Source organism: Carassius carassius, chromosome 22, assembly GCF_963082965.1.
Source record: "Carassius carassius chromosome 22, fCarCar2.1, whole genome shotgun sequence".
Classification (NCBI taxonomy): domain Eukaryota; kingdom Metazoa; phylum Chordata; class Actinopteri; order Cypriniformes; family Cyprinidae; genus Carassius; species Carassius carassius.
The window spans coordinates 1,474,619-1,499,491 of NC_081776.1; the positions used below are offsets into that span (position 1 = coordinate 1,474,619).

The window sequence follows — 24,873 nt, forward strand, 5'->3', positions numbered from 1 at the left end:
ATCCGCAGCGATAACAACCTTGGTTCTATATTAACAAGACTATCCTAATTTAACACTTAACACGTTTATGATTCAAATTAACCATTGCATGCTGTCATGAGTCCGCAATACAAATATTAATGATATTAAAACAAAAATGATAAAATCATTAGACAAGTGCAATATATCTTTTATTAATAATTTCACCAGCTCAGATAATAATTACTTATAGCATCATTTAATGTAAACCAATCACACATCTAATCCTTAAATTCAGACTTATTTCACAAAAAAAAAAAAAAAAGTTGCACTTATAAAATGACGTGAAAATGCAACGGTGCCGCCTAGTGGAGCCACTGAATCATTACAAATATTCACCCATTGAAAAATAACCCATCATAAAACTAATGCTTAAATTACCTTAAGCTTTACGCATTAACAGAATGAGACAAACCAAGGATTGCACATTTTACCAATTTATTTTTCATGAATATACGTCCACGTACAGTTATTGAGTACATTAGTATTTTGTAGCATGGCATTTTGCTTTGACAACAGCTGCTAAGGGGAACCAGAAAGACCCCTGCTGCTTCAACCGCTTGGACACAACTGACCGACAGATGACCCGAATGCCCCGCTCCACACTACGAGACACGGGACACTGTTGCGTTTGGGCTTTCTGGGTGAAAATATTGCTCTATCTGCTTCAGACCTGCTGGGCTGCGCTACGAGGAGACGAATGAATACCTTTCTCTGAACACACACACACAGTCAGACGCACCCCTTTACAGTGATAGGCCTGCCAAACACCACAAACAGCCAATCAGAGTCCAACTAAACTGGCTCCTCCAATCAGGTTCTCTTGCTCTAAGTCTAATCCTCCAATGAGGTCGCTTGGATCGTTGTGAGTGCATCCCGGGACGCGTGTAGCTAGAGAACCCACCTGAATAACGGCAAGCCAATTGAAAGTTAAGCATTGGTCGAATCGACAGAAGAAAAAAAAATACGCTACAGATACATGACAAGAAAAAACAAAGTGCTCATAAAAAAAAGGAGTCATGCAGCAGAGCGTCGACTGAATGGATGTGGAATGTACATCAGTCACCACAAAGCTTTAAACGGCATCCGAAATCAAAAATGGTGACGTTTTTGTGGAATGTTGATTGAATAAATGAGCGCATGTTTCTCGGGAATCACTCCGGATGCTTCTCCTGTAAACCGTCTTTCCACAGCTGTTGTCTAAGAGCAATACAAAACACTTGACGAGAACCCAACTAGTTTAGCGGTGAAGAAACGAGTGTCATGCTTCGGGGGATTTTCTGCATTCTAACCATTTTTTTTTTTTTTTTTTAAGGAGGAAAAGGAAAACGAAAGAAACCGTTCTAGTAAAATACTATGCGTCACGAGCCACGGCTCTCGATAGGCAAGTTGTTGTTTTTTTTTTCTTTTTTTTTTGTAACAAAAATCTTGAAACTTTTATTTTTCAATTATTTCTACCAAGAAAAATACAAAACATTGTAAGGCGGTAACTATGTTTGTTTTTCAGCCGTTACAGTGTAGGGGATCCTGAAGGTGGCGCTGACACCATCACTGCTGTTTGCACTCCTCTGGAGGCTTGGCATCCTTCTGTAAAACACCAAGAGGAGAAAGGGTCATGCATTTTACACACAAAACACATTTCGATTGTAAAAGCTCAGGCTCTGGGTCCAAACAACCAATCAGATCACACGGCCACAAATTAAGAGTTATAGGGCAATATCATTTCTGTGATGGAGAAACTGTCTTCAGTGGATTTTACAGTTTAACTTCACAACATTTGACCTTTTAACCTTTGACCAGCTCTTCTCAAAGTTACAGTGGAGGACTAAGTACACAAATCAAGTTCTTGAGTAAAAGTACAGATAACCCTAATAAAATATTACACCAGAAAAGTATAAAGTACCCCTTTGTGATTTTACTCTAGTAAAACCATCACAAGAATACATGACACATGAAAAGGACATTTTTTAACTGCTACTCTGTAAAGGGAAAAAGCACCTTATTTGTTGAAATCGTTTGCGAATCAAATATTATTGCACTTTTGTTCGTTTAGCAGTACTTTTAAAATACAGTCATTTTGAATTCATTATTGAATTTTGCACATAATGCGATTAAAATCACAGAGAAGTCATGCAATTAAAAAAATGAATCATTGCCCAACACTAATTTTTAATATACGCAAGTATTAAAAGTACTTATTGATGAATGTTTATTTTTTTTACACTTTTGTATGATATATTTTCTACTGCTCAAAATACCTGGCCTATTAGATACATAAAAATATTAGGTTACTGATACTTCATGTGTGCAAACAAGCAAAAGAAAAAAAGACACTTCATTGGTTATTAGTTTTGAAAAAATAATGGGGGAAAAAATTTGAAAAAAAAAAAAAAAAAAAAAGATTTCATAAGGCAAAAAATGTAATTCACTGAACGTAAAACTGTGTTTAATTGCATAAATTTGACGATTGCAATTCAAATTTAATTACTTAGAGTAAATTACTTTGGCATTTAGCTTAACCATCAAAAAATAAAAATTAATAAGTTAGTTAAAATACGGTATAAAGTACAAATTGATTTCATAATGCACTAAAATATTTGTTAAACTTAAGTTGTAAAATTGCATGTTTCATGATTTCAAATAATCGGACATGCATTTTAATTACTAAATAAATTTGTTCATCTGAGAAACAAACATGGATTTTATAAGGCCCTATAAAATAATGTTAAACTTAAGAAAATGAAGAAAATCAATAATCATAATGGTAAAAGTTATCAAAACAATTCAATTGTTTAAGAATTAACTATACATTTTGAATACTAAAATATAATTCAACCATTAAAACAGAATCCAGAAAACTGGATTTAAACTAAAAAAATAAAATTAAAAAACACATGGATTCCTAAGGCCATAGGAATGTGTTTCACCAAAGGCAGGGTCTTTCCACCCTCACTGTGAAAAGACTCGGGGGAACAAGTCAAACTGGGGTTTTACATGGAGCAAACCGGATGCTTCAACATACAGAAACAATACAGATGCTAATGGCAACTCACGATGGTTAGAGAGGAAAACCAGCACAAGAGCAGAGTGTGTTAGTGGTCAGTACGGGGAATGATGGGAAGGGATTCAAACATTAATTCATGAGTGTTACCTACCAGGGCAGGGTTACTACAGACATCACCTATACCTAGTGAGGAGAAATTTAGAGAGGAACTCAAATTTAGAGAGGTGCCAAAGTGCTTGAAATGTTAACATGTTAATTATGTGGTCACTTACAAAAGTCTATCTTCTCCTACTCTAATTCTGTTCGATTAGTCAAGTGCATGCTTTCAGAAACGATGAGACGTGCTTCATGCTGAAGACAGATGTTCATGAAAAGATGATAAACCTGCAGTGATGCTTCAAACAGTTAAGTGTTGTGTATAATATTTTCAAATCAAGCCTCGGAGGTAGAGCTGCACGAATCATTAATATTGTGACATGCAATTCAATTAAATATATGCTGCATGTATCAGAGTGAAGAGTTTGAAAATGAAATATTTAAGGCAGCCATAAATATTAGTATTGTAACTTTACAGTTGAATAATATTATATTTGTAATTTAACACAGAGTATTTATTATTTCTTAAATACAAAATTCTACAAAAACTACAAAAGTGTAAATTTAATTTTACATTGATTTTATTTAATAAAATGAATAGTCTCCCCCATTGTAATGTCACTAAAATTAAAATGGAATGCTACATCACTGCTAAAATTTAGCATTTAATAAAATTTCTGAAATAATATAAATTGCAATAGCAATACTTTAATAAAAAATTTTTTTTTTTAAACAAATCATGAAAAAAAAAATGACTTATGATCTCTCCGTGAAATTCAAATTGAGTATATGTAAAACTAGAGAAATAAATTAATAAAAATACAAAAAGATATTACTACTGCAACATTTTACTGTAAAACTAAACCGAGAATTTAATAGCGATGTAACGATAACTGCGTGCTGGTCGAAAATCAATTCACCTGTTTTATGTAGTATAGTTTTTACAAAACTGAAGTCAGACCTTTCTGTTTTTGCTTCACCTTTTGAAACTATTCAGTCTAATTCAGAATAAAAACTACTCATTCTGGACGCATGCAACATCTGTTTGGATCAGGAATAAAACGCAGTGATTGCCTCGAATTTTAAAATGGAAAGAGCACAAAGCCTTAGTTTGTACCTAAGGGATTTTCCATTTGTGTTACTTTATTTAACAGCATAACATTAGTTTGTTCATTTAATTTCCAGTTTTTTTTAATTAATATCATCATTGTTAGTATTACTACGATTACAAAACCATTCTGATATAAACAAAAACTGTGCAACTCAAGATCTTCAAACCTCTCATCCAACAATCGTGCATCTCTAACAAACGAACAAGGTCAATAATGCCAGAGGAAAACCATCCATTAGCATTCCCATCCTGAACCTTGACCCCTTGGAGGACGTACTAATGCAATACTTAACTATGCTTCGATTCAGAGAAAAATGAGAGAAGGTGGGGGAAAACGGACAATCGTTTGGCAGCGTATATTCAATGCTGTCACTTTAGATGCAGAAGTTCAAGAGCGGAGGAATTTATAAAGCATTTATAAATCAAGGTTAAAGGTCTGATGTTCACAGAGATGCTGCAAACACTGCGTCATTTATCTACTCTGCAAAAAAATCATCTGTGCTCACTCAGATTTCTCTCTTGAATGGACCAAAGATGACTAAAGCAGAAGTTAACCCTCTTGGCGCCACGGTCGAGTTTACTTGACAAGATGCGGCACTGAATAAAACGGCCGATTTTGTCAAATAGGGTGTCAAATTTCATGCAACCTCCCCTGCACCAGATAGCAGACATGTAATACTTCATCTCTGACTCAAAAAAACGTCATGCTCCTATACAAAATCTTCGAGCTAGAGCGCATTGAATCAGTGCGAAAAAAAGCGGAGCTAGAGTGAGACTGAGCCATTTTATCTGACCAATATTGTCAACGTCAGCGAGTATTGGCATTAGATTATTATTATTATCATTATTATTATCTAATGGCATCAATAAAGCCACAATGAGGTGTTGGGACTTCTATTCGCGGACACTGATTCTGAAGGGGAATAGCTGCATTCAGAAGCTGACGGTGATACTGAAAGTGAAAGTATAGCCCTTCACCAAGCACAAACGGTGAATCCTTTGCCTAATGTAAATGGTCCTTTGCCAAATGTCAGAACAATGTTTGTCGGGGTCAGAGTGTTCATCACGAAATTAGCAGGCGTGTTATTGTTGCGGGGACGAGGCGGGAGATTTTCACCGCGCTAGACATGTATATTTGTCTTCTGACCGCGCCTCTCCGCAATTGCGGCGACAGTATTGTAGTGGAGACTTTGTCTAATGCCACTGGGTATGTTAGACGAGGTCGAAGTATTCATAGGACAGTTAGGAGGCAAGGTGGGGAGTCGCAATGACACTGACAGTAGTCCGAGTGTGGGTGCGTGCGCGAGGCAGATCTGGCCGCGCTGCTCATTGCAGGAGCAGAGGCGATGTGACACGGGGCATAGGTTTTGAACTAAACAGGTCTTATCTACTTGTGTTTGTGTGTCATATGAATAATATATATGTGGTCCACACATGGAATCAGAGTGCCTGCTGCATGTAGTAAATTGAAAATCCCAACTGCTACATGAATTCGGTTTGTTTCTACCATTTATTAGTAATGATTTACACAGTTTGTTTACTACTTACTATTTACCTGAGCATTCAGTATTGTGCAATATAGCACACAGGTGAGGGACATTTATGGGGGGAAAGAAGTGCTGCATTTTATTATTTAAACATGTGACTTTTCATGAAAATTCTATAATTCAAGATGGCCACCCCCATATGACGTCATAATATGCAAATTAGATGGGAAAATAAAATTCCTACATAAACATTTGGTCATCCTTAATATTTGTATAATTGACAGAAAATCTCTATCTTTTATAAATTAAGATATAGCCTTCTGAAATTAAGATGTCAAAATCGAACGTTTTAGGAAAAAACCTCTGGCGCCTAAAGGGTTAAACATGTTTTTGCCAGGAGAATCAGGAGAGGCAGAGATGCATGAGTGGAGGTGACCGTATGTCTGTATGTTGAGATCTCAGTATCAGCGTCAGTGGACGTCTGGACTCTTACCTTGGGCTCATAGTCTGGATCGTTCTCCTCGTCAGCCTCCTCTTCACCCTCCTGCCAATTACAAACACGTCCGCTTACAAACACTCAGGGGAATAACACTGATAAAAACAGACAAACAGGTTAGACGACTAACCTCATCGTCGGCTTCCTCCCCCTCCTCATCATACTACAAAAACACAAACACAGCGATCAGATGTTTGGGAATAAACCATCGCTTTACTTGACAGAGAATGTGTCTCCCCGTTCACTCACGTCATCATCGTCATCTTCGATGGCCTCGCCGGTGAAGTACAGCACCGCTCTGGGTACGATTCTCTCGCGGATGAAGTGACCGATCTCAAAGTCTGCTGCTAACACGGCCTCCGAGTCCTCATCCTGTACACAGCAAAAACAAACCATCAGACAACTCCTATACAACCATGAGACTTCACAGCTACTGACCAAGATATCAGGTTGATCACAAAGCTGATGTAGCAGTCATGCACAGGGCCTAAAATTAACTCACCAAGCACCAAATAAGAGTAAAAATAAAGCAAGTGTTACTCGCCAGTGGTTGTTTTAATTATTACAATATGTTTGCAATGTTTGCTCATTTAGTTTTTATGTTTTATGTCCTGGTCATGCATATCCAAATTTAGACAAAATGTCAAAGTGACAAAACGTTCACGAAGATCTGGCTTGAAATAAAAATAAGTTACTCACCATTTCGCCGCCTTCAGGAACTGTAACAGAAAAGAAAGCTTGTGATCAGGAAATGCTATTCTTTGATTAACTATTATAAAGAAGTAAACATGTCAACAAACTGTTGTATGAACGATAAATCAGTGATGCGGAAGGTTTGAGGGGTTTCTACCTTCAGGTGGAGAGAAGAAATTGAAGAATGAATCATTGGGGACCGTCTTTGTGACCGTCCTGACTGTGCCACGTCCCTTGTGTTTCTGTTTCTTCTTAATGGTTTTCAATGTGACATTCTTGCCCTTAACCCAGTCGATCGAGCATCTAAAAGCACAGAGTCAGTCTCTAATGTAACAAATGTCAAAGCTAACAGGACGAGGGAAAGCCAGAAGTCGAGCCATACCCTGTGCAGCCCATGATCTCTGGCCCGTCGAAAGAGAAGGGATCCGACTCGTCTGGTTCAGACCTCATTTTGTAGGTCTTTGTCAAGACTGTGTTTGTGAAGAATTCATTGGGCTCAAAGTGGAACTCTAGAGTGAAACTCTGCAAAGAGACCAAACTGTGAGATTGAGACCCCAGATAGGAGACAAACACACCGGACAGATCAGACTCACCATTGGCTGGCCTGCATCGGAGAATTTGACTTTAATGTCTTGTAAGTGCTTAAGGATTGGTTCATCATGTTCCTGGAGATGAAAAACAAGATAAATGAAATCCTTCTAAATACCAAAATCAATTCAAATAAAAAAAAAATCCTTAAATAAAAATGCATTTTTCAGACGTCCAAACCAGGGCCCACAAGCCACTGAAGCATTAATCTTCATTTCTAAATAATGAGAAGTGCTGTAACAAGAGAAAAACCAGAGAAGGGAGAATTTTTTTTGCATTTAAATGTAAAAAAATATAATTTTATATATTATATTAAAGTTGATATAGTGTAACATTTACATTTGGCTTACAGGCTTTTAATCAAGTTTTATATTTGGCCCCATGTAAGTTTGGGCACATCTGTTTTAAAGAAAATTCTATTTATCAAAAATGTAAGAGACATTAAACAGCCCAGCTTTCATTTCCCAAACAAATTGTGATAATTAAAATTACACATTAAATTCTGAGTGAAACCAAACAAAAGTTGCATTACTGAAGTTAGATGCAAATAGCTTCACTATGCGTGTATCTTCAGCTAAAAAAAGGACCCTTCTGACCCACAAGATGGCAGCAAGAATGCTTTGCAAAGAGAAATCTGCTGTAAATAACCATGATGCATGACCTGCTTTTGAACACCACTACACTCACTATCATTCCCTCGTGTTCCTGCGTTTGGCCGTTTTCTCCCTACCTGCAACATTTCGCTGAGAAGATCGACGTTCTTAAAAACTGTGAGCCAGAACTCTGGGATTCCTTTAGGGTCTTCCTTCTCCTCGTCTTTCTTCTCTTCCTCCACTTTGGCCTTTTCCTTCATTTCCTCCTGAAGACAAAGACCAAGATATAGAGTCAAGCTATGACTGAACACGGTATAATATGCCATGCTATATAAATGAAGTGGTATTTGAAGAGCATGCAGGTATGGACCACCTGTACCTGCTTACTTACGGTCAGCTCTTCTTCTTCGTCTTGTTTCCACTCACACTCTTCATCTGTGGGTTCGTATGCTGCTCTCACGATTTCACTCCGCTGAAGAGAGATTAGAGGCATTTTCAGAAGTCAAAACTAAACTACTTAAACTTCAAATAAAAATAAGTTGAAGTACTAAAACCATGCATGCATGCATATTTTTTTTATACATATATATATATGTGTGTGTGTGTGTGTGTGTGTGTGTGTGTATATATATATATATATATACACACACACACACACACGCATATACATATACACACACACATAATACACACATATATATATATATATATATATATATATATATATATATATATATATATATATATATATATATATATATATATATATATATATATATATATATATATATATATATATATATATATATATATATACACACACACACACACACACACACAAGGGCTGCCAATCAATTAGAGTATTTAATCATGATTAATTGGCACATCGGTTTTAAATGTAACTTAAATTAATATACGTTTTAATACTCTTATCAACATGGGCATGGTCAAATATGGATGCTTTATGCAAATGTGTGATTATCATTAGTGAACCCATAGTCAGCATAGAGCATGAAGACGTCAGAAGAACTTGTACACGTCTATTAGACACGTGGAAAAGAATATACAAATACCATTTTCCCATTACTTCTCCCTTTGCATTGACACAATTTACTGACACAAGCCTGTTTAACTCGTCGCACAACAGGCCAGCTCACTTCTTCTGAACATGAAAAATGTGCATGCATTATTACTACATTTGATTGCCTCCGTGCCCACACACTGTATTTTGATGCAGCTAAATTCACAATAAAACTGCTCATGGATATATACGGTTTCTGCTGTCAGACAAAGGAATTAATATTAAATAGTGAGTGAAACATGACCCATTAAGACTACAGGACCAGATCTCCTTTCCAAGATGATAATCTGAACTAAAATCCTGATTTATAATCGAGCCGTCGTCTGATAACATCTAGCTGGCTACACATAAGATTAAGACAATAGCTATGCTGGGATTTCGCCTATACTTAAAATTAGAAGTAAAATTAGAGAAGCAACAATGTTAAACTGCATTAGAAAAAAAAAAGTCACTAAAGGGGTGTGAAGTCACTAAATCTAAAATTGCTAAATTGGTAACACTGTGCATCTCCATTTCTCCTAATACAAGCTAGGCCATGAGTCAAACAGAAAATGCACGCTGCGATAACATAAGTGTCGTTAAACTGAAATGGTGTTATCCTGTTTTGACAGCCCTAACATACATATACATAAATATGTGCGTGTGTGTGTATACACACACTAAGGTAACACTTTAGAATAAGGTTTCATTAGTTAACATGAATAAACAATGAAACCTACAGTACTGTATTTATTAATCTTTGTTTAATGTTAATGAAAATTGCTATTCATTATTAGTTCATGCTAATTCACAGTGCATTAACTAATGTTAACAAGCTTTTTATTTGAATAATGCATTAGTAAATGTTGAAATTAACATTAAGATTTATAAATGCTGTAGAAGTATTGTTCTTGCATTAACTAATAGAACCTTTTTCGAAAGTGTTACCCACACTAAAATTAAAGCAGAAAACATGCATCCTAAATTTAAAGCAGAAAATAAATAATATTAAAAATATTAACAAAAACTATAACATTATATCAATGAGAGTAAAATAACATTGCCAAAGTGCTCAGTTCTTGGCCAGAATAAACCGCAACATGGACTAGACTTTATGCTGACACACAAAAAGATTTGTACTGTAAGACTTCTAGCCAGCAAACATGTTTAAAAAGGGTTCCTACAGGTTTTTTTTCAAGTTACATTCAAGTCTTTTTAAGACCTTTTTTAGTCCATTTATATAAAAAATTTATACCTATTTCACGTCCCTACCAGCAAAGAAAAACAAAATCCTTGAACTTGTGTTCATTTATTTTTCAAATGTGGAATGGGTAAAAGATAAGCCAAGCAGGTCTGAAAAATAAAAACATTTCAGTAGGCCACAAGAAAGTTTGCCGAACAATGTTAAGTTGTTTTTGAACATTAGCTAGCTACTTATTACATGCTGGAAATTGGGGAAACTAAGAGACCCTTGAACAATAAACATCGAAAATTAGAACTCAACAATACATTAAATTAAGAAACACAGTCAACTCCTTAGCTCTTCACCCAGGGCAGCAATCTCTTTATCAAGGACAGCCAGTTCCGTCAACTTCTTTATTGTGACCTTAAGTAAACGTTTTAGCGATGTCGGGAGTCAGGGAACATGCATTTGAAAAGCTCTGAGATACCCTCTTTTCTATTGTAGGACTGGTGTTTAGCGATTGTGTTAAGAGTCCACAACACCTCGGCTTTCATTGTTGGCGTGGACCCAAAAGCTGTGTGCAGATCCACTCTAGTTTTAGTCATAGCTGGAGGGTCTGCAGCGCTAGCAGCAAGCTGGCTAATGTTAGTTGGTTAAAACATGCAGACGATGGAAGGAGTTTGTTTTTGTCCATTGAGAGCGTTCATGTGCTTGGACGACTTGGCATGAGAGACTAATGCCTTCATTCCCCTTTGTACCTAGCTGAATCCTTTTTTTGCATATGGTGCAAAAAGCGTCAAAAGCGTTGCTGTCCACTGATTTTAACCAATGACGAAAAGAGTTTTTATCCAGCCACGCTTCATTAAATTTACATTTCCCCATAGCCTCAGAATGAAATTGGTAGCTAGCTAAGGCCATCCTTATTTTGGTTTGCAGTAACAGTAATAAAAAAAAAGAAAAAAAAAGGGTCGGTAGGTCGGTCTATATTTTTTTTTTCAAGTTTCAATGTAAAAAAAAAAAAAGTACATTTTTGTGATGGCGATGACGTCGGTATGAATTTAAACAAATTAGCATATCGTGCCATCACTGACTGGGTCTTCAACCCGTGCCTTCGGGCGCATCATTGCAAACCTCATTTTGATGCAGGCTATATAGACAACAAACAAATTTAAATCTTTGTCAAAAACATGTTTATTGCATGAATTTCCAAGTAGGGCCCAGGTGAGAAAAAAATGAGGTACTGTTTACTTGCATCCACTGCTACGTATCAATGCAACCTACAAATGAGAGAACGTTTACTTTGCTTTCTTGGGTTGTCACTTTTGTGAAAAAAATCCTGTTTGATTTGAGTGACGAGTGTTCATTGAATCGATTGTAAAATCGATTTTGCATGTCTAAAGTTTTATACGGCAAATAACACCAAATATAGGTAAATCCACGGAGAAAAGGCAGGAGGAATGTAAAGATTCAATATATTGGTAAAGACCAATATTTCTGATGATTTATTGGCGTGAAGTTACGTGCAAAATGACAAACAGGAGTGCCAACATTTTCGAAAAACTATAAGCAGAGTGGACTGCCATAATGCAAAACATTTACTGCAGGCTTCAACATGGCTGTGTTTACGATTAAATTTTAACAACAACAAAAAAATAGGCGTAGGCGTATAGGCGATTTTCTTAGGCTATCAAAAAAATATTTTTTTAGAATATTCGTCGAATTTAAAATAAAAATCCACATTCGAATGCGCATATGAATTTTAGGTGTGCATTAAGGAAGCTGCCTTACGAGCCCCGGTCCGTGTTCCATTCCATCTGGCCGCGCGCACAGCTGCGTCTACACAACTTTCAAAGGCGGACGAGCTCGACACGCAGTATCTGCTTTCTCCTCTTTCACCTCGTGTACGCGCACGAGATGCGATAACCTTATAATGCAATGACACGTATATTGTCATGTTAGCCTATCCAGTTGAAGCCACTTAAAAAAAAAAATCAATGTGGAGAAGATCTTGTTTACATCAAAACTGAAACCAAGCCGTTCACACAGAACGCATATTTCGCGCATCTCATGTTTTTAAATGAAAAAATGTATCCTGTGTGACGGTTTTCCGCCCTTCTTATTTATTTAACATACATGATGCTGTGTTGTTTATAGTTCTTTAAGCAACTTAATAATAATTGGTTCATAAACATTATTTTAAATATTGTGTTTTTTTCACAGTCATGTATTCTAATGCTTTGAATAAACATGCAGTAATATTTTAATTTAATATAAGCTTTTCTTCACCCTAACTGAAATTATGCATTTAAAATTCGAATACAATTGAATACAATTGTATGAGACTGAATACCGGCTGAATTCACATTTCTGTTGTAAAAAGGGAAACATTGTGCAGAAGTATTATTTGCTGTTATGCGTGTTTGTCCGAAGCTGCAGTTGCTGTGGGACGCCCGTTCAAAAAAAAAAAAAAAAAAAAAAAAAAACCTGGACGCGCTCAGAGAAAAGGTCGTTAAAATCATTTTCTTATTTTTGTTTTCGAAACTTGTGTTGGTTGATTCGTGCTTGATTCGTGCAATAGATTTTCGAACATAAAGTGACAGTCGACACGGTCACGGTTTTAGACTAGAGAGGAGAAGGGATGGGAAAAGATCTGGGCACAGTTTTTCCAGAACTTTGTGCCAAGTTAAAGCGGTGTCGAGCTGTTTTAATGAATTTTTTTAGATGTATTATGGTGCCCGAACCCATGTGACTTTGAACAGTGATCGCGAACATTTAGTTTACTGCAGCCGCAGCCATCATTACAAAGCACGAACCGTTGACTCTGACAGTGAGACTCAGACGAAGCGAGCGCACAGGCCACAGTGTGACATCCGTGTAAGCACAGATGACGTCAAGGGTTTTTTTTTATTAAAGAAGATAGCCTTCATTTGTATGTAGACCAAGGCAAGTTATATATTTACAATACTTCCTTAAATATAATTAATAGTATTTTATTGCGTTTGTATTAGTTGTTTGAAGAGTAAAAAAATAATTGGTCGGTCTTAACGCAAATTTACAATCGGCAAGTCGGTCTGACTAAAAGCAAAAAAAAAAAAAAATATTGAGTCGGTGCTAAATTGACAGGGTTGGTCGGGTTACGGCAAACAAGAATATTTTTAAGGATGGCCTAACGTAAAATCAAACGTTAAAATTATAACGGCGTCAGTCAACCTTTCCTGTGGAATGCTGAGATTTTCTTTGATTTTTCGCACTTCTCCTTTGCTTGTTGCTTGAGATCTGTGTTGTGTTGCTGTAGCATGTGATCTTCATTTACTGAAGGCATCACATGTTCGCAGTATTTTGTGCTGTGACCCGGGGCTGCGTTGCGTTCTCAATTATTGGTTCCGCCACTCTCTATTTATACTACGTCATTTAATCAAAATAATCGTGGTTGACAAATGAAACTTTTGAGGAAAATTACAATAAAGAGAAGTTACATACAGCACAATTTTTAAGACCCAGACATCAAAATTCGGGAATTTTTAAAGTCTTTTTAAGGTATTGCCAAATTAATAAATTCAATGCTTTTAAGGCTTTTTAAGACCCCGTGGGAACCCTGTTAAAAGTTTTATTTTGAAGGATCCCAACTTTTAATTGAGCCTCTCAGACGTCACTGTCCCACTGGGAGAGCGATAAACAGCTACAGCTCAGGTTTTATTTTCTGCATCTCTCTGGCTGCAGTTTGTCTCTAGTGTCCTTGATTGACCACTTTTTGTTTGCTGCAGTTGGAAACACTGAAGCAGCGGGTCAATATAACAGCTTTAACGCCTTCTAGCACACAAAAGTAGTTTCAGCTTATACCGCACCTTTTCAAAGAACAACCCCACTGCTGAAGGAAAAAGAAAAGCATCAGTCTTTAAATCTCACCTTGTCGAAGAGAGGCTGATACAAAGCGGCGTATTTTCTCTCCAGTTCATGCACTTCTTCGTAGAACTTGGCTTCGATGTGGGCGCATTTGACCTGGAGGTTCTTCAAGGCATTAACGCGTCTCTTCACCACCTTTGGTAAGCTGCGCAGACACCACAAACAACATCACATGGAGCAAATGACACACTGCTGATGATTCATGCGTGACTCAGGATCATCGTTTTGTTTGGAGCAAGTAAAAAGAGACTATTGACATTCGGTTGACACTTTGCAGAAAGGAATCAGGTGGCCAAATTTAGAAACATTTAATTCAGTCACGTTGGCAAAGTAGGGAAATTAGATCCAGCCATTGGGAAACAAAGGAGCTACTTGAAGTTGTGCTCTGCGTGGACACGTACCTCTCCATGTACCCTGAGGGAGATCCCACGAGCCCGTCCAACCTCTCCTGCAGCGCCGCAAGAATCTGAGGGTTCTGCATCATCTGCATCGTCAGCTGACGTGCTAAAATCAGAGCCAACACAACCATCACCTGACAGTCACAGCAGGAAGCCATTACAAATTACACTCAGAATCACAGAAGAACCCAAGAATGACAAGAGGAGACTGATATCTATATAATCCAAAAAATCTTTGAAATTTCAATCAAGCAAAATAAAATCTGCTAATATAAAAATGTATAATCTAGGGCACATTCTACACCAAAGTTCAAAAAAGATGCCATTTTCATTCCAAAAATAACAGTAGCAAACAAAGGCGAGGTCAGCGTGCATGAAGCAATCTTTAAAGAGCGAGTGCACATCGAACACTCATTGTTCTCCCCAACGATTCGGTCAGGCTGCTAAACACAGCTGAGGTCACTGAGGTTATGGACTGATATCCTGTTACCAAACACTGAAAGTGCCAGAGCAAACGTGTGCATTGTCTTTTCTTAATGACAGTCAGCACTAAGAATACATGACAGATGGCATTTAGTTTTCCTCCACAGCAGCCTAGTGAAGAAAACCAGAGCAAAGAGACTCTAGACAAGTTAAAAACACACTGACGGGGGGAGTGCTGGGAAATCGAATTCATTTTAGCCAATCGGTTTGTTTCAAGGAACTTCCTAAAAGAAATTGGAGTTTGAGTGGCCACTGGTATCTACTAGCATTTACCATCTTTAGTGATCAAACACTGCTGTTTTAGACTAAGCTTTATGGTTTCAAGAAACAGAAATCACTGCAACCTTTGATGATTTTAAGTTTTTTTTTCCCTTTCTTTTTTTTGTTAATTCTGTAATGAAGTTCAGTACTATTTTACATAAAGTGGAAGTTTTTCCATTCATATTAAATGCGATTCCCTTGTTATTGGCCATATTTAGTATTTGCCAGAACAACTGCTGGTAAACCTCGTTTAAACCGGAAATTCGAAGTGGGGAGGGGGGGGGGGGCACGAAAGTGTCCATAGTCATACCTTTGCTGTTGTCTTCCCCGGTTTCCTCTTCCTCCACCTCTTCAACATCCTCCATATCTGCTGGGTCCATCTCAGCCTGGTCTTTACTGCAGATACACACACAACCAGAGATTAAACATTTACCCAACCAGCTCTTAATGGTGTTTCCATTCGCATTTACCAATGTTATCATGACTTTCTTCCAAATAATCTTTTAAAAGGGCTCATGAGTCGTCAGCATTTCCTTCTCTGAAGATAGGAGCTTGGCACAGGAAACAACTTTCTCTTAGACTGTTTATCAAGCATTTAATCGTATCTACGGTGTTAAAAGATGAACATCCACTGACAAATTTACACTGCAAAGATGGCACAGAAGCGCTTCAGAAATGGTATTAAGGAGTCTATACACAGACAGGTTAATGCAGGTTAGTCCGGCGTTGCATCTTAACACAATTGTGAGCAGGCACAGAGCAGCTTTAACTTTACTGTGTAAATACACCTCAGTTGTCATTTTGGCTGGAGATGCAGGTGCATGTGAAACAGCATCACATCTACAGCTCTCTTAAAAGACAGGAAGTTCCTGTGGTGACACGTGTCGAATGAGTGAACGCCGGGTTGTGGAGTTGCAGACATGTGTTTGGCATAGCATGGATGCTTGGGATACCACACGGAGCGTGAAAGCTTGCAGACAATGTGTTGCTGGCCCTACGTCATCTCTCACAGCGAGGAAAGGGATTAGAAACAGATTGGGGTGTTTAGTAGGGCTGTCACTTTTGAGTAATGAATATCTACGTGCCCCCCCCTCGCGCATAAAAAAAAACAAAACAACGTAGCCTAATGGAGATTCAATCACAAATGTATTAACAGTGAGTCATAAACAGTACTATCTGGATTATTATTTTTTTTACTTAATGTTTGAAACAGCAGCTTATCAACTTAGAATATCAACTTATATGAAGTGCCACTATGCATATCCCACAACATTAGGCTGAATGAAAAAAGAAAAAAACTATTCAGAACAGGCACAAACAATAACGTGACAACTTAAACAGCAGCAGGAGTAAGGCATATAGTCTAGCCTAACTGTGCGTTCACACCGCTGGCATCGAGAGCGTAAAAGCGGCCGGAAGTCATTCATTTTCAATGTAAGCCGGCGTCGAGCAGCGGCGCGACTTGGCCGTTGAGAGCGTCGAGGAGAGGTGAAATCAAGGCAACTTTATGGTAATGAGCTATGACGTGGTTGGGCAGCAACCAATCGAAACGTAGAAGTCCACCGCTTGAGAGGATTCCAGAGAACGCAGCTCCGCCCACATTAGTTCCCAAGCCCAATGGAGGACAGGTCGATTATTGCCGTTTCGCGTTTGCAATAATCTATGATGTGTCCCTGTTTGCATACGGGGACATAAATTAATTAAAAGTGATATGTGGACCAAGGTGTCTGATATTGTTCATTTTAAGTAAAGGATCTTAATATTTCGTCCACAACAATATTTAATGAGGTTAACTTATAACGTTACCCTCCTTGTGGTAAGTCTGCACGAGATCAACAAGCTTGTTTTCTTTGCGGCTACTTTAAATACAAAATAAGCATTCGCTCTACATCAGAGCGTCGGAGCGCTCACGAATCTTTCTGCAGCGTCGGGAACAGAGCGGCAAGAGCGATTTTTGACGCTCTTGACGCCGGCGGTGTGACACACAGTAATTCATTTCTTAATATTGTTTGCAAGAAAAACCAGTCTATTAACTTGATCTGGATTAAGAACACACGTTCGGAGCCCACAGACGTGCCTGGCTACTAACTAGTACGGTGTACGTACATTTTAGGACATCCTCAGACCTCATTAAATGAAAAGGCTTCACTCATCGGACAAAACGGCATCACGCCTCAGACTGAAAAGATTCTTGTTTTAGGAAAAACGACGTCAGGTCTCATACAATTAGGCATCAGATGAAACAGACTCAGAAAAAAAGGCAACAGACGAAACGGACTCAGGTGGAGTATCGCGTTCTATTGTTATATATATATATATATATATATATATATATATATATATATATTTATAGTAAAACCATGGTTATTTTTCATAAGGGTAATTTTACTACTATGCCAAAATAAAAGCTCGCTGGTTGCAATATGGCTAACTAATGTTTTAAACGTGCATACATGACTCTCGAAATGCATGTTCTCTTACCTATATAACTTAGTGTAACATTTAAATAAAACTGTTAAAATATAATATATCAGACTCTGCTTACCTCCTTTTGCCATCAATCAACCATTATATACCACTCCCTCTGAACGGCGTGCGTGTGACGTCACATGAGGCGGGGCAACGAGATACTTAACCTGAGTCAGTTTCATCTGATGCCTAATTATAGGAGACCTGACACTTGTCATCGTTTTTCCTGAGACCTGAAGCTTTTCAATCAGAGGCGCGATGCCGTTTTGTCCGATGACTGAAGCCTTTTAGTCTGAGGCATGACGCCTTTTCATTTAATGAGGTCTGAGGATGTCCTAAAATGTATACCGTAAGCTAGCTATTATTCGCTTGATTTGGTCATGGGCCTACGCTACAATACGTCTAGAGTGCCCTCTACTGGATAAGATGGCAAAGAATAAAATAAAAAAACAAACAGTCTAATCATAGACCGTAAAAAATGCGCTACACATGGCATTTTAAAAACCGGATTTTTCATTTATAGTTCGATTGCGGATATTTCACGTCAAGTTCGAATGCATATTCGAATATCGAATAAAAAGTGACAGCCCTAGTGTTTAGATGAGTTCACTGGTCATGTGAGGAGGGCTAATCAAAAATCAGCCAAAAGGGGAGTTTATGGACCATTTCCCACACAAAAACAGGCATAAAGTGATTATAGCTTGGAATGTGAAAGGCTGCCAATCCAATAAACGGTCAAACTGGGAAATTGCGATTATAATAAACTGGCGATTATTTTACTGACATTTAGAAATAAAATCGCTTTAATAGGCAAACAAGCACTTACTTGTCAAGATCTGCCATGTTGTTTCACCGTTTGGTTTCCTAGAGGGAAAAAACAAAGGAAAGTGTTCATTATGTTCAACAGCCTCAAGCTAAATTCGATCGCTGATGGTTTTGCTGGTCAGGTGACTGAATTGGGATGATTCAGGCGGCCAATATGCAAAAGTTTAACTATTTAGATGGAGAGGTGTCAAAACGTTCAGATTTGATGGTGCAAATGTATTGAAACACATGCACGGTGCCATCTTGTGATAAAAAATAAAAAAAACACTTTGGTAGAAATTCTTTCCCTGGGGTTGTACAGGATGGATTAGCTAAAAAAAAAAATCTTCAGCTCTGAATCTGACAGGATCTATTTGTTAGGGCCCGACCTGCATACGAGCCAACTCCAATGTACAGTCGGATAAAACACAGGCTCGGACGCCCACATCCAGCGGGAAGAGCGAGCAACTTTATTCATTCACGAGCTGATTGCTACAGACAGAATGTTCTCAGCCTACTCTGCTCTTCGCCTGTAGAAGATCAATAACATGAAGACCTGACACCTCCCTGGCAGCATCCATTCTTCACAGATTTGAAGGTTAATCTCTTTCAGTCTGCGTTAAAATCAGACAACTGAAACCTGTCAATACAGACATATGAGAGTTTCCAAAACCATGGCAGCATCAGATCATCTTATTTCACAACAACACGTCACAATACCAGGAAAAAAGTTCCTGGTACAGTTCCTCTAGCCTCTAATAACCATTGTTCAGCAGTGAAAGCTGAAGGCAAGCCTTTAAACCTTACAAAATCTAGCTGACCTGGGAGCAAAGGTTCGATGCACTTGTTAAAACCTCTTTATGCTTCCCAAACCATATGACCAACACATTTCCAAGACTCCATCATGAATCATTCTAGTCAGTTGTGACTTTTTCCATGTAAAGATTGCAATAGAGTGCAATTTCAGGTCGACTAGACAGGCATGACTTTTCATACACCTAAAAACTTTGAAAATTCACTGGCTTTATGAACGCAAGAAGCTTAATCTTGTCATTAATTCATGAAAAATGTTCAAATGAAGCAGAGAAGTTTACAATAACTGATATTTACAATTTTCTACTTAACCAGTCATTCTCATTTTCAACTCCTGAAAAAATATGGCAATATCTCTTAGTTCTTGATTATGGCTTTCCAACATAGAAATGACTGGAAGGAAAAACTAAAATCCTGAAATTACTAATAAAACATCTACTACTAGTCAAATTATATTTTCTTTTAGACATGCATTGTTTTTTACATAAATATTTTAAACATTTATAAAGACTTTTTTATATTAAAATATTGATCAACCTCTAATGCAAAAAAAGACCGCAACATGACTCATAAAAATAAGTCAGTCAGAGATAATCAATATAAATATAAAAAGGGATGAATTATGGTAATACTGGCTGACTTTAACTTACACAGGCTTATTATATTCAACAAGAACCTCCAGCCACATTTCATACAGATGTGACGACTTAAACCTCAAACTAACCAACTCTGTCCAGGCATCGTTACAGCTAGCATCTAAAACAGCTGTTTAACTCTTAAACTGGGTTCATGATCTTGGATTTGATCCATGGGTCAGTGCAGTGGTCAATTCCCAGCAGGCCACATCACCACGTGTTTCCTCCACAGACCCACCGGCTAAACCCGTTAGCAGCACAGCCTTCTCATAACCAACCCATCCTAACTAGAGAGTGATAACACTAACACAGTAGCTTTCTCATAACCAACCCATCCTAACTAGAGAGTGATAACACTAACACAGTGCTTCAGATTCAAGCTCATCAGGAAAAAAACGGCAGTTTAAACATGCGTAAAGACACCAAATCATTTTATCCCAATCATTCTCAAACATGTGCCATATTTACGTCTCCACACCAGATTCGCACGAAAACCGACTGATTAGTATAATAAACAAGCTTTACTTCAATTTTTTTTTTCGTAAACGTGATCAGACAACAACAAAAAAAACTTAATGTTACCCGCCAGATCAGACCAACGGTCATCATCCTAACAAGAAGATGAAAAAACACGCCCGTTTCCAACGATTGTAACCTCTAAAACAAACGTTTAAACATTAAAACCCCAGTTTGGTTTGTCTGTTTAACAGCTAAACATGGTTTTATTCGATATTTAAAAAAAAAAACGAACAGCCATTTTCATCTCCATCATGGAGGAGTCGGTCTCAATGGCTGCTGACTGACTGAGCGGTTAGCTCGCGAGCTAACTGAAACATCCCATTCTGACGTCTCGTGTTAAATCTCGACTTAAGTAAGTGTTTATCTTCTGAAAGAGGTTTAAAAGCAGCCCCTTGGCGGTGTGTGCTCTTACCGAGAGCCCGATGTGTAGAGGTCCGTCTGGGTCTGCGGTGCTACTGCGCAGTGAACAGCGCGAGGCTCCCGCTCTGATGGCGCTAAAAGGGAAAGAGATCCCGCCGCGTGCGCTCATATACATCTGGCGTCAGCACGTAACACAGCTCGCGCTTTCACTAATCCTACTACGGCGGAGGCGGGACTTATGAATATTAAATACGCACCGCGATGATCGGGCTATTCTCATTGGTTAGCGGCTTGCGCGTTAGCTAGTTAATATTCATAAGCGAAGCCTTGGTCATAGTATTATTCGGAAAGGGAGAGGGCAGGCGCAGGGGGTGGAGTTTCCCGCCAAAGCGTTTGCTACTAAATATTTTAAAACTAAATCAGCTATCTATCTATCTAGTCTGTCTGAACAAACGTGGGAGAATTCTGTTAAAATACATTCTGGGGAGAATTTCCTATAATTTCTGGGTATACAATGTGTTAAAGCATTCCTGGGCGCGATCAAATTTGTCAGAATATAAATAGAGTCATTGTTCTGTGCGCTTAGAAAAAAAGAAAAAAGACTGGAATGCCAGAAACCTGGAGCGAAACCTGCTCGGTTTAGAAATGTAGGTTGTTTTGCACTAATAGACTTAGTCAGAGAGTGCAATATTAAACTGTGCATATAAATAAGCCTTGATCTTTTGATATCAGTTTATCAGAAGAGGTTTTGGTAGTGTTTCTATAAAACCTAAACCTTTTGACTTGATCTCATTGAGACAGAGCAATGACACTCATCTATTGTTGCTCTCTTTATAAAAGGCTTATATATTTATAAAAGTACTACAAAACAGGCAAAGGAAAGAAAATGTGATTTTATAGGCATCTTTAAATATTATAAAGGCTTTGAGGAAAGAGCCTCACTCCAAACAGACAGAAATGGTCCATTCAAGCATCCTTAAAGTACTCCATATGTCTTGTGCATTATTTTAGAGTTAAAGATGACAGAAATGCATGAACTTTATAAACTGAATATACTATATATATATATATATATATATATATATATATATATTGTTCCTCTGTAACTATCATCTAGCACTGAGACTTCACCCCTGTCCACTCGATATCCTGCTGACAGTAACAGGAGCTGACGTATAGATGCCCTCAGTTTGTAAAAGATTCATGCCCTGACAGAGACACAGTTAACCCGTCAGCGGCTGTATTTCTGTGTAACACACTCACACTGTAACCTAGTGACAGACGAGGACAGGTGTTCACCCAAACACAGACTTCATAGACATATAGGTGCAAAACACCTGATCATGTGAGCAAAACAGGCCTTCAGGATTTAGATCGAATTAGTACTATTTCATAAGACTCATTACTTCAAAATGCTGTAACTTAAAGTTAATAAAATATTAATACAGCATGAATAAAATATAAAAACAATAACACATTTTTTAAATAATTTTTATATACATTTAAGAAATTCTTATTTTATTTCAGCTAGTTGCTAGAAAATCTAATTTTCATACTACTTTAACTTGATGCACTAAAATAAAAATAAAAATGAAATAAAAATTAACAAAAACTGTACTTAAAAAAATCAAAAACAAAGAAAAAAATACTAAAACATTAACAAAAAAATTTAATAAATATTAAAAATAGAAAAAATAAAAACGAATTCAAACCACAGTTCTGTAATGTTTTCTTCAGAAATTTGTAGATTGTTTTTTTAACATCAATTAAAATAAAAATCAAATAAAAATAAAACAAGCAGTATGGTTGTGATTTTGAAATGAATGCATGCATTACATTATATACAATGTAACAAAATAACAAATAAAATACAACAGACTCAGCAGAAGCTTTGTGTTTGATTTGTCAATAATAATAATTTTTATTTAAATAGTGTCTTTCCAACATCCAAGGTCACTTTACAGAGACAAATAAGGAACAAATTCCCAAAAAAAAAAAAAACTTAAAAGCACAATACACATACCAAGGGCTGATAATAATAATAATAATGAAAATATACAGATGTTACACGTTCCTCAGTGCAACATAATCCATGCATCGGCAGACTGCAAAAACACAACAGGAAGGTCTCCATCCGCCCCCTCCTGAAACATTTCCAGGGGGTTTTAATGCACCTCAGGTGGGAGGCGTGGAAACATCACACCTTTATGTATCTGCACATCTGCAAAGCAGCAGAATGAAGAAGATGGCGTGTGTTCAAATGTGGACAGCCCTCTGAAGAGGATTCCCCGCCAGACGGGATGATGGGATAATCTTAGAACATTTGGAGGACCAGCGGAGCACTGCACCGTCCCCATGGCAACACGCTGGCCGAGATGAGGAAATATGACATCACTGTTACAAGAGTTCACGAGAGCCAATCAGTGAAGCTGAACTATTGTTATTTTGAGAGATCAAACCTTCTGTATGTCAAATGCATTTTCTGGATGTACAACCAAAATATAACTCACAGAGCAGCATTTTGTTTAATGTGGATGTGTTGTAAAAAATACAAAGAGGGCAAGGGTTTATTTGTGACAGGAGCACGCAAACATGGCATTTGCTGGATCAGCCTTAAAAAAAAAAAAAGAAACAAAACAAAATAATAAGAGTTCAAGAATAAGTTACCTCAGAACACACATGGCATTAGTTGTACCAGCCTCAAGTAAGGTAAAGTAAATGAGCATTCAGATACTAAAATAAAATAAAATAAATGAGCTTTCAAGTGCTAATTCATATGCTATAATACATTTAAATAAAATAAAATTAAAATAAATATAATAAGCTTTCAAGTGATAAAATAAATTAAAGCAACAAATAAAATAAAACAACAAAATAAAATAAAATAGAATAGGAAAATACATTAACATAAAATAAGAATAAAAATAATAAAACAACAAATAAATTGAAGTATTAATACTGAGCAAGTTACCTGAGAACACACATGGGAATTAGCTAGACCAAAAACAAATCAAATTATATATATATATATATATATATATATATATATATATATATATATATATATAAAATAAATGTCATTCAAGTGCTATAAAATACAATACAATAAATATAAATAATGAGCTTTCAACTGGTAAAATTCAAACAACAAATAAAATAAAAATAAAATATAGAGAATTAAATATTTCAGTAAGTTGCTTGAAATAAAAATAGATTTTATTGTACATTTTGCAGTCTGATGGTATGACATCGGCTTTAGCAGGGGCTAATTGGTTCATGCTAACTAGCCAACCCTTCACTCACTTCACTCAGATTTCTCAAACTTCAGTGTTTGGTGAACAGACTTCGGCTGGTGGGTGAGCAGCACAGATGCGGGCTCGGGTGGGTGTTGTTACTTCTGCTGGATCAGATGGTGTTTCTCCTCTAGATGTCAAACCTCGGCTCACCGGCCTGCACCTCATGACTTATCCTTGCAGATTTGGTTTGTGCACTCTCACACGCTTCTCGCTCCGGCTGCAGGTAGGAGTCTTGTCTAGAGCGCACCACAGAAACTGACCTCCTATGCACACTTACTGACTTCCTTCCTCTATAGGTCCTAAAATGCTCGACGAATACATGAAGCGGCTCAGCATTGTTCTCTGATGAAGACTGGGCTCAAAATAGCTGTCAGCATCAGCATGATAGAGCAGTTTCAGTCCTGCATCACCATTCAGAGTCCTTTACACAAGAGTCTTTTCTGAATTATACATTTAGAGTCTGCGAAGTCCATATGTCACATGAATCAACATTTCTGTGGTGTGAATTATGGACTAATTAATGGACAAATAGTTGATTTCTGCACAGTTTGTTAATGTCATAATGCAATTGGATGGCTTGTGAAGAATAGCTATCATATGATT

General features: G+C 37.3%; 1 protein-coding gene across 5 annotated transcripts; it reads right to left on the reverse strand.

The window, feature by feature from the left end:
- Window positions 1–439: 439 nt before the first annotated feature.
- LOC132098646 (nucleosome assembly protein 1-like 1) lies at window positions 440–21,147 on the reverse strand. Of its 5 annotated transcripts, XM_059504728.1 has the most exons (16): window positions 21,027–21,147; window positions 18,670–18,707; window positions 15,685–15,770; window positions 14,634–14,736; window positions 14,236–14,377; window positions 8,466–8,558; window positions 8,224–8,352; window positions 7,499–7,570; window positions 7,288–7,427; window positions 7,063–7,208; window positions 6,912–6,931; window positions 6,462–6,584; window positions 6,343–6,375; window positions 6,210–6,260; window positions 3,174–3,205; window positions 440–1,605 (listed from the first exon to the last, which is right to left on the reverse strand). In XM_059504728.1, exons 2-15 carry the CDS (start codon window positions 18,684–18,686, stop codon window positions 3,200–3,202), a joined length of 1,161 nt encoding a protein of 386 aa, XP_059360711.1. In that variant the 5' UTR covers window positions 18,687–18,707; window positions 21,027–21,147; the 3' UTR covers window positions 440–1,605; window positions 3,174–3,199. The 5 variants fall into 5 exon arrangements, with proteins under 5 accessions (XP_059360711.1, XP_059360710.1, XP_059360709.1 ...); XM_059504727.1 differs by lacking the exon at window positions 3,174–3,205 and having other exon boundaries at window positions 8,478–8,558; XM_059504726.1 differs by lacking the exon at window positions 3,174–3,205.
- Between the last annotated feature and the right edge of the window lie 3,726 nt (window positions 21,148–24,873).

Bases quoted from the DNA above. Each gene is read 5' to 3' on its own strand.
- LOC132098646 (XM_059504724.1), bottom strand. The intron at 14,737-15,684 runs GTATGACTATGG...CTCTGATTTTAG, and splicing joins CGGGGAAGACAACAGCAAAG to CACGTCAGCTGACGATGCAG. The intron at 14,378-14,633 runs GTACGTGTCCAC...GTGTCTGCGCAG, and splicing joins CCCTCAGGGTACATGGAGAG to CTTACCAAAGGTGGTGAAGA.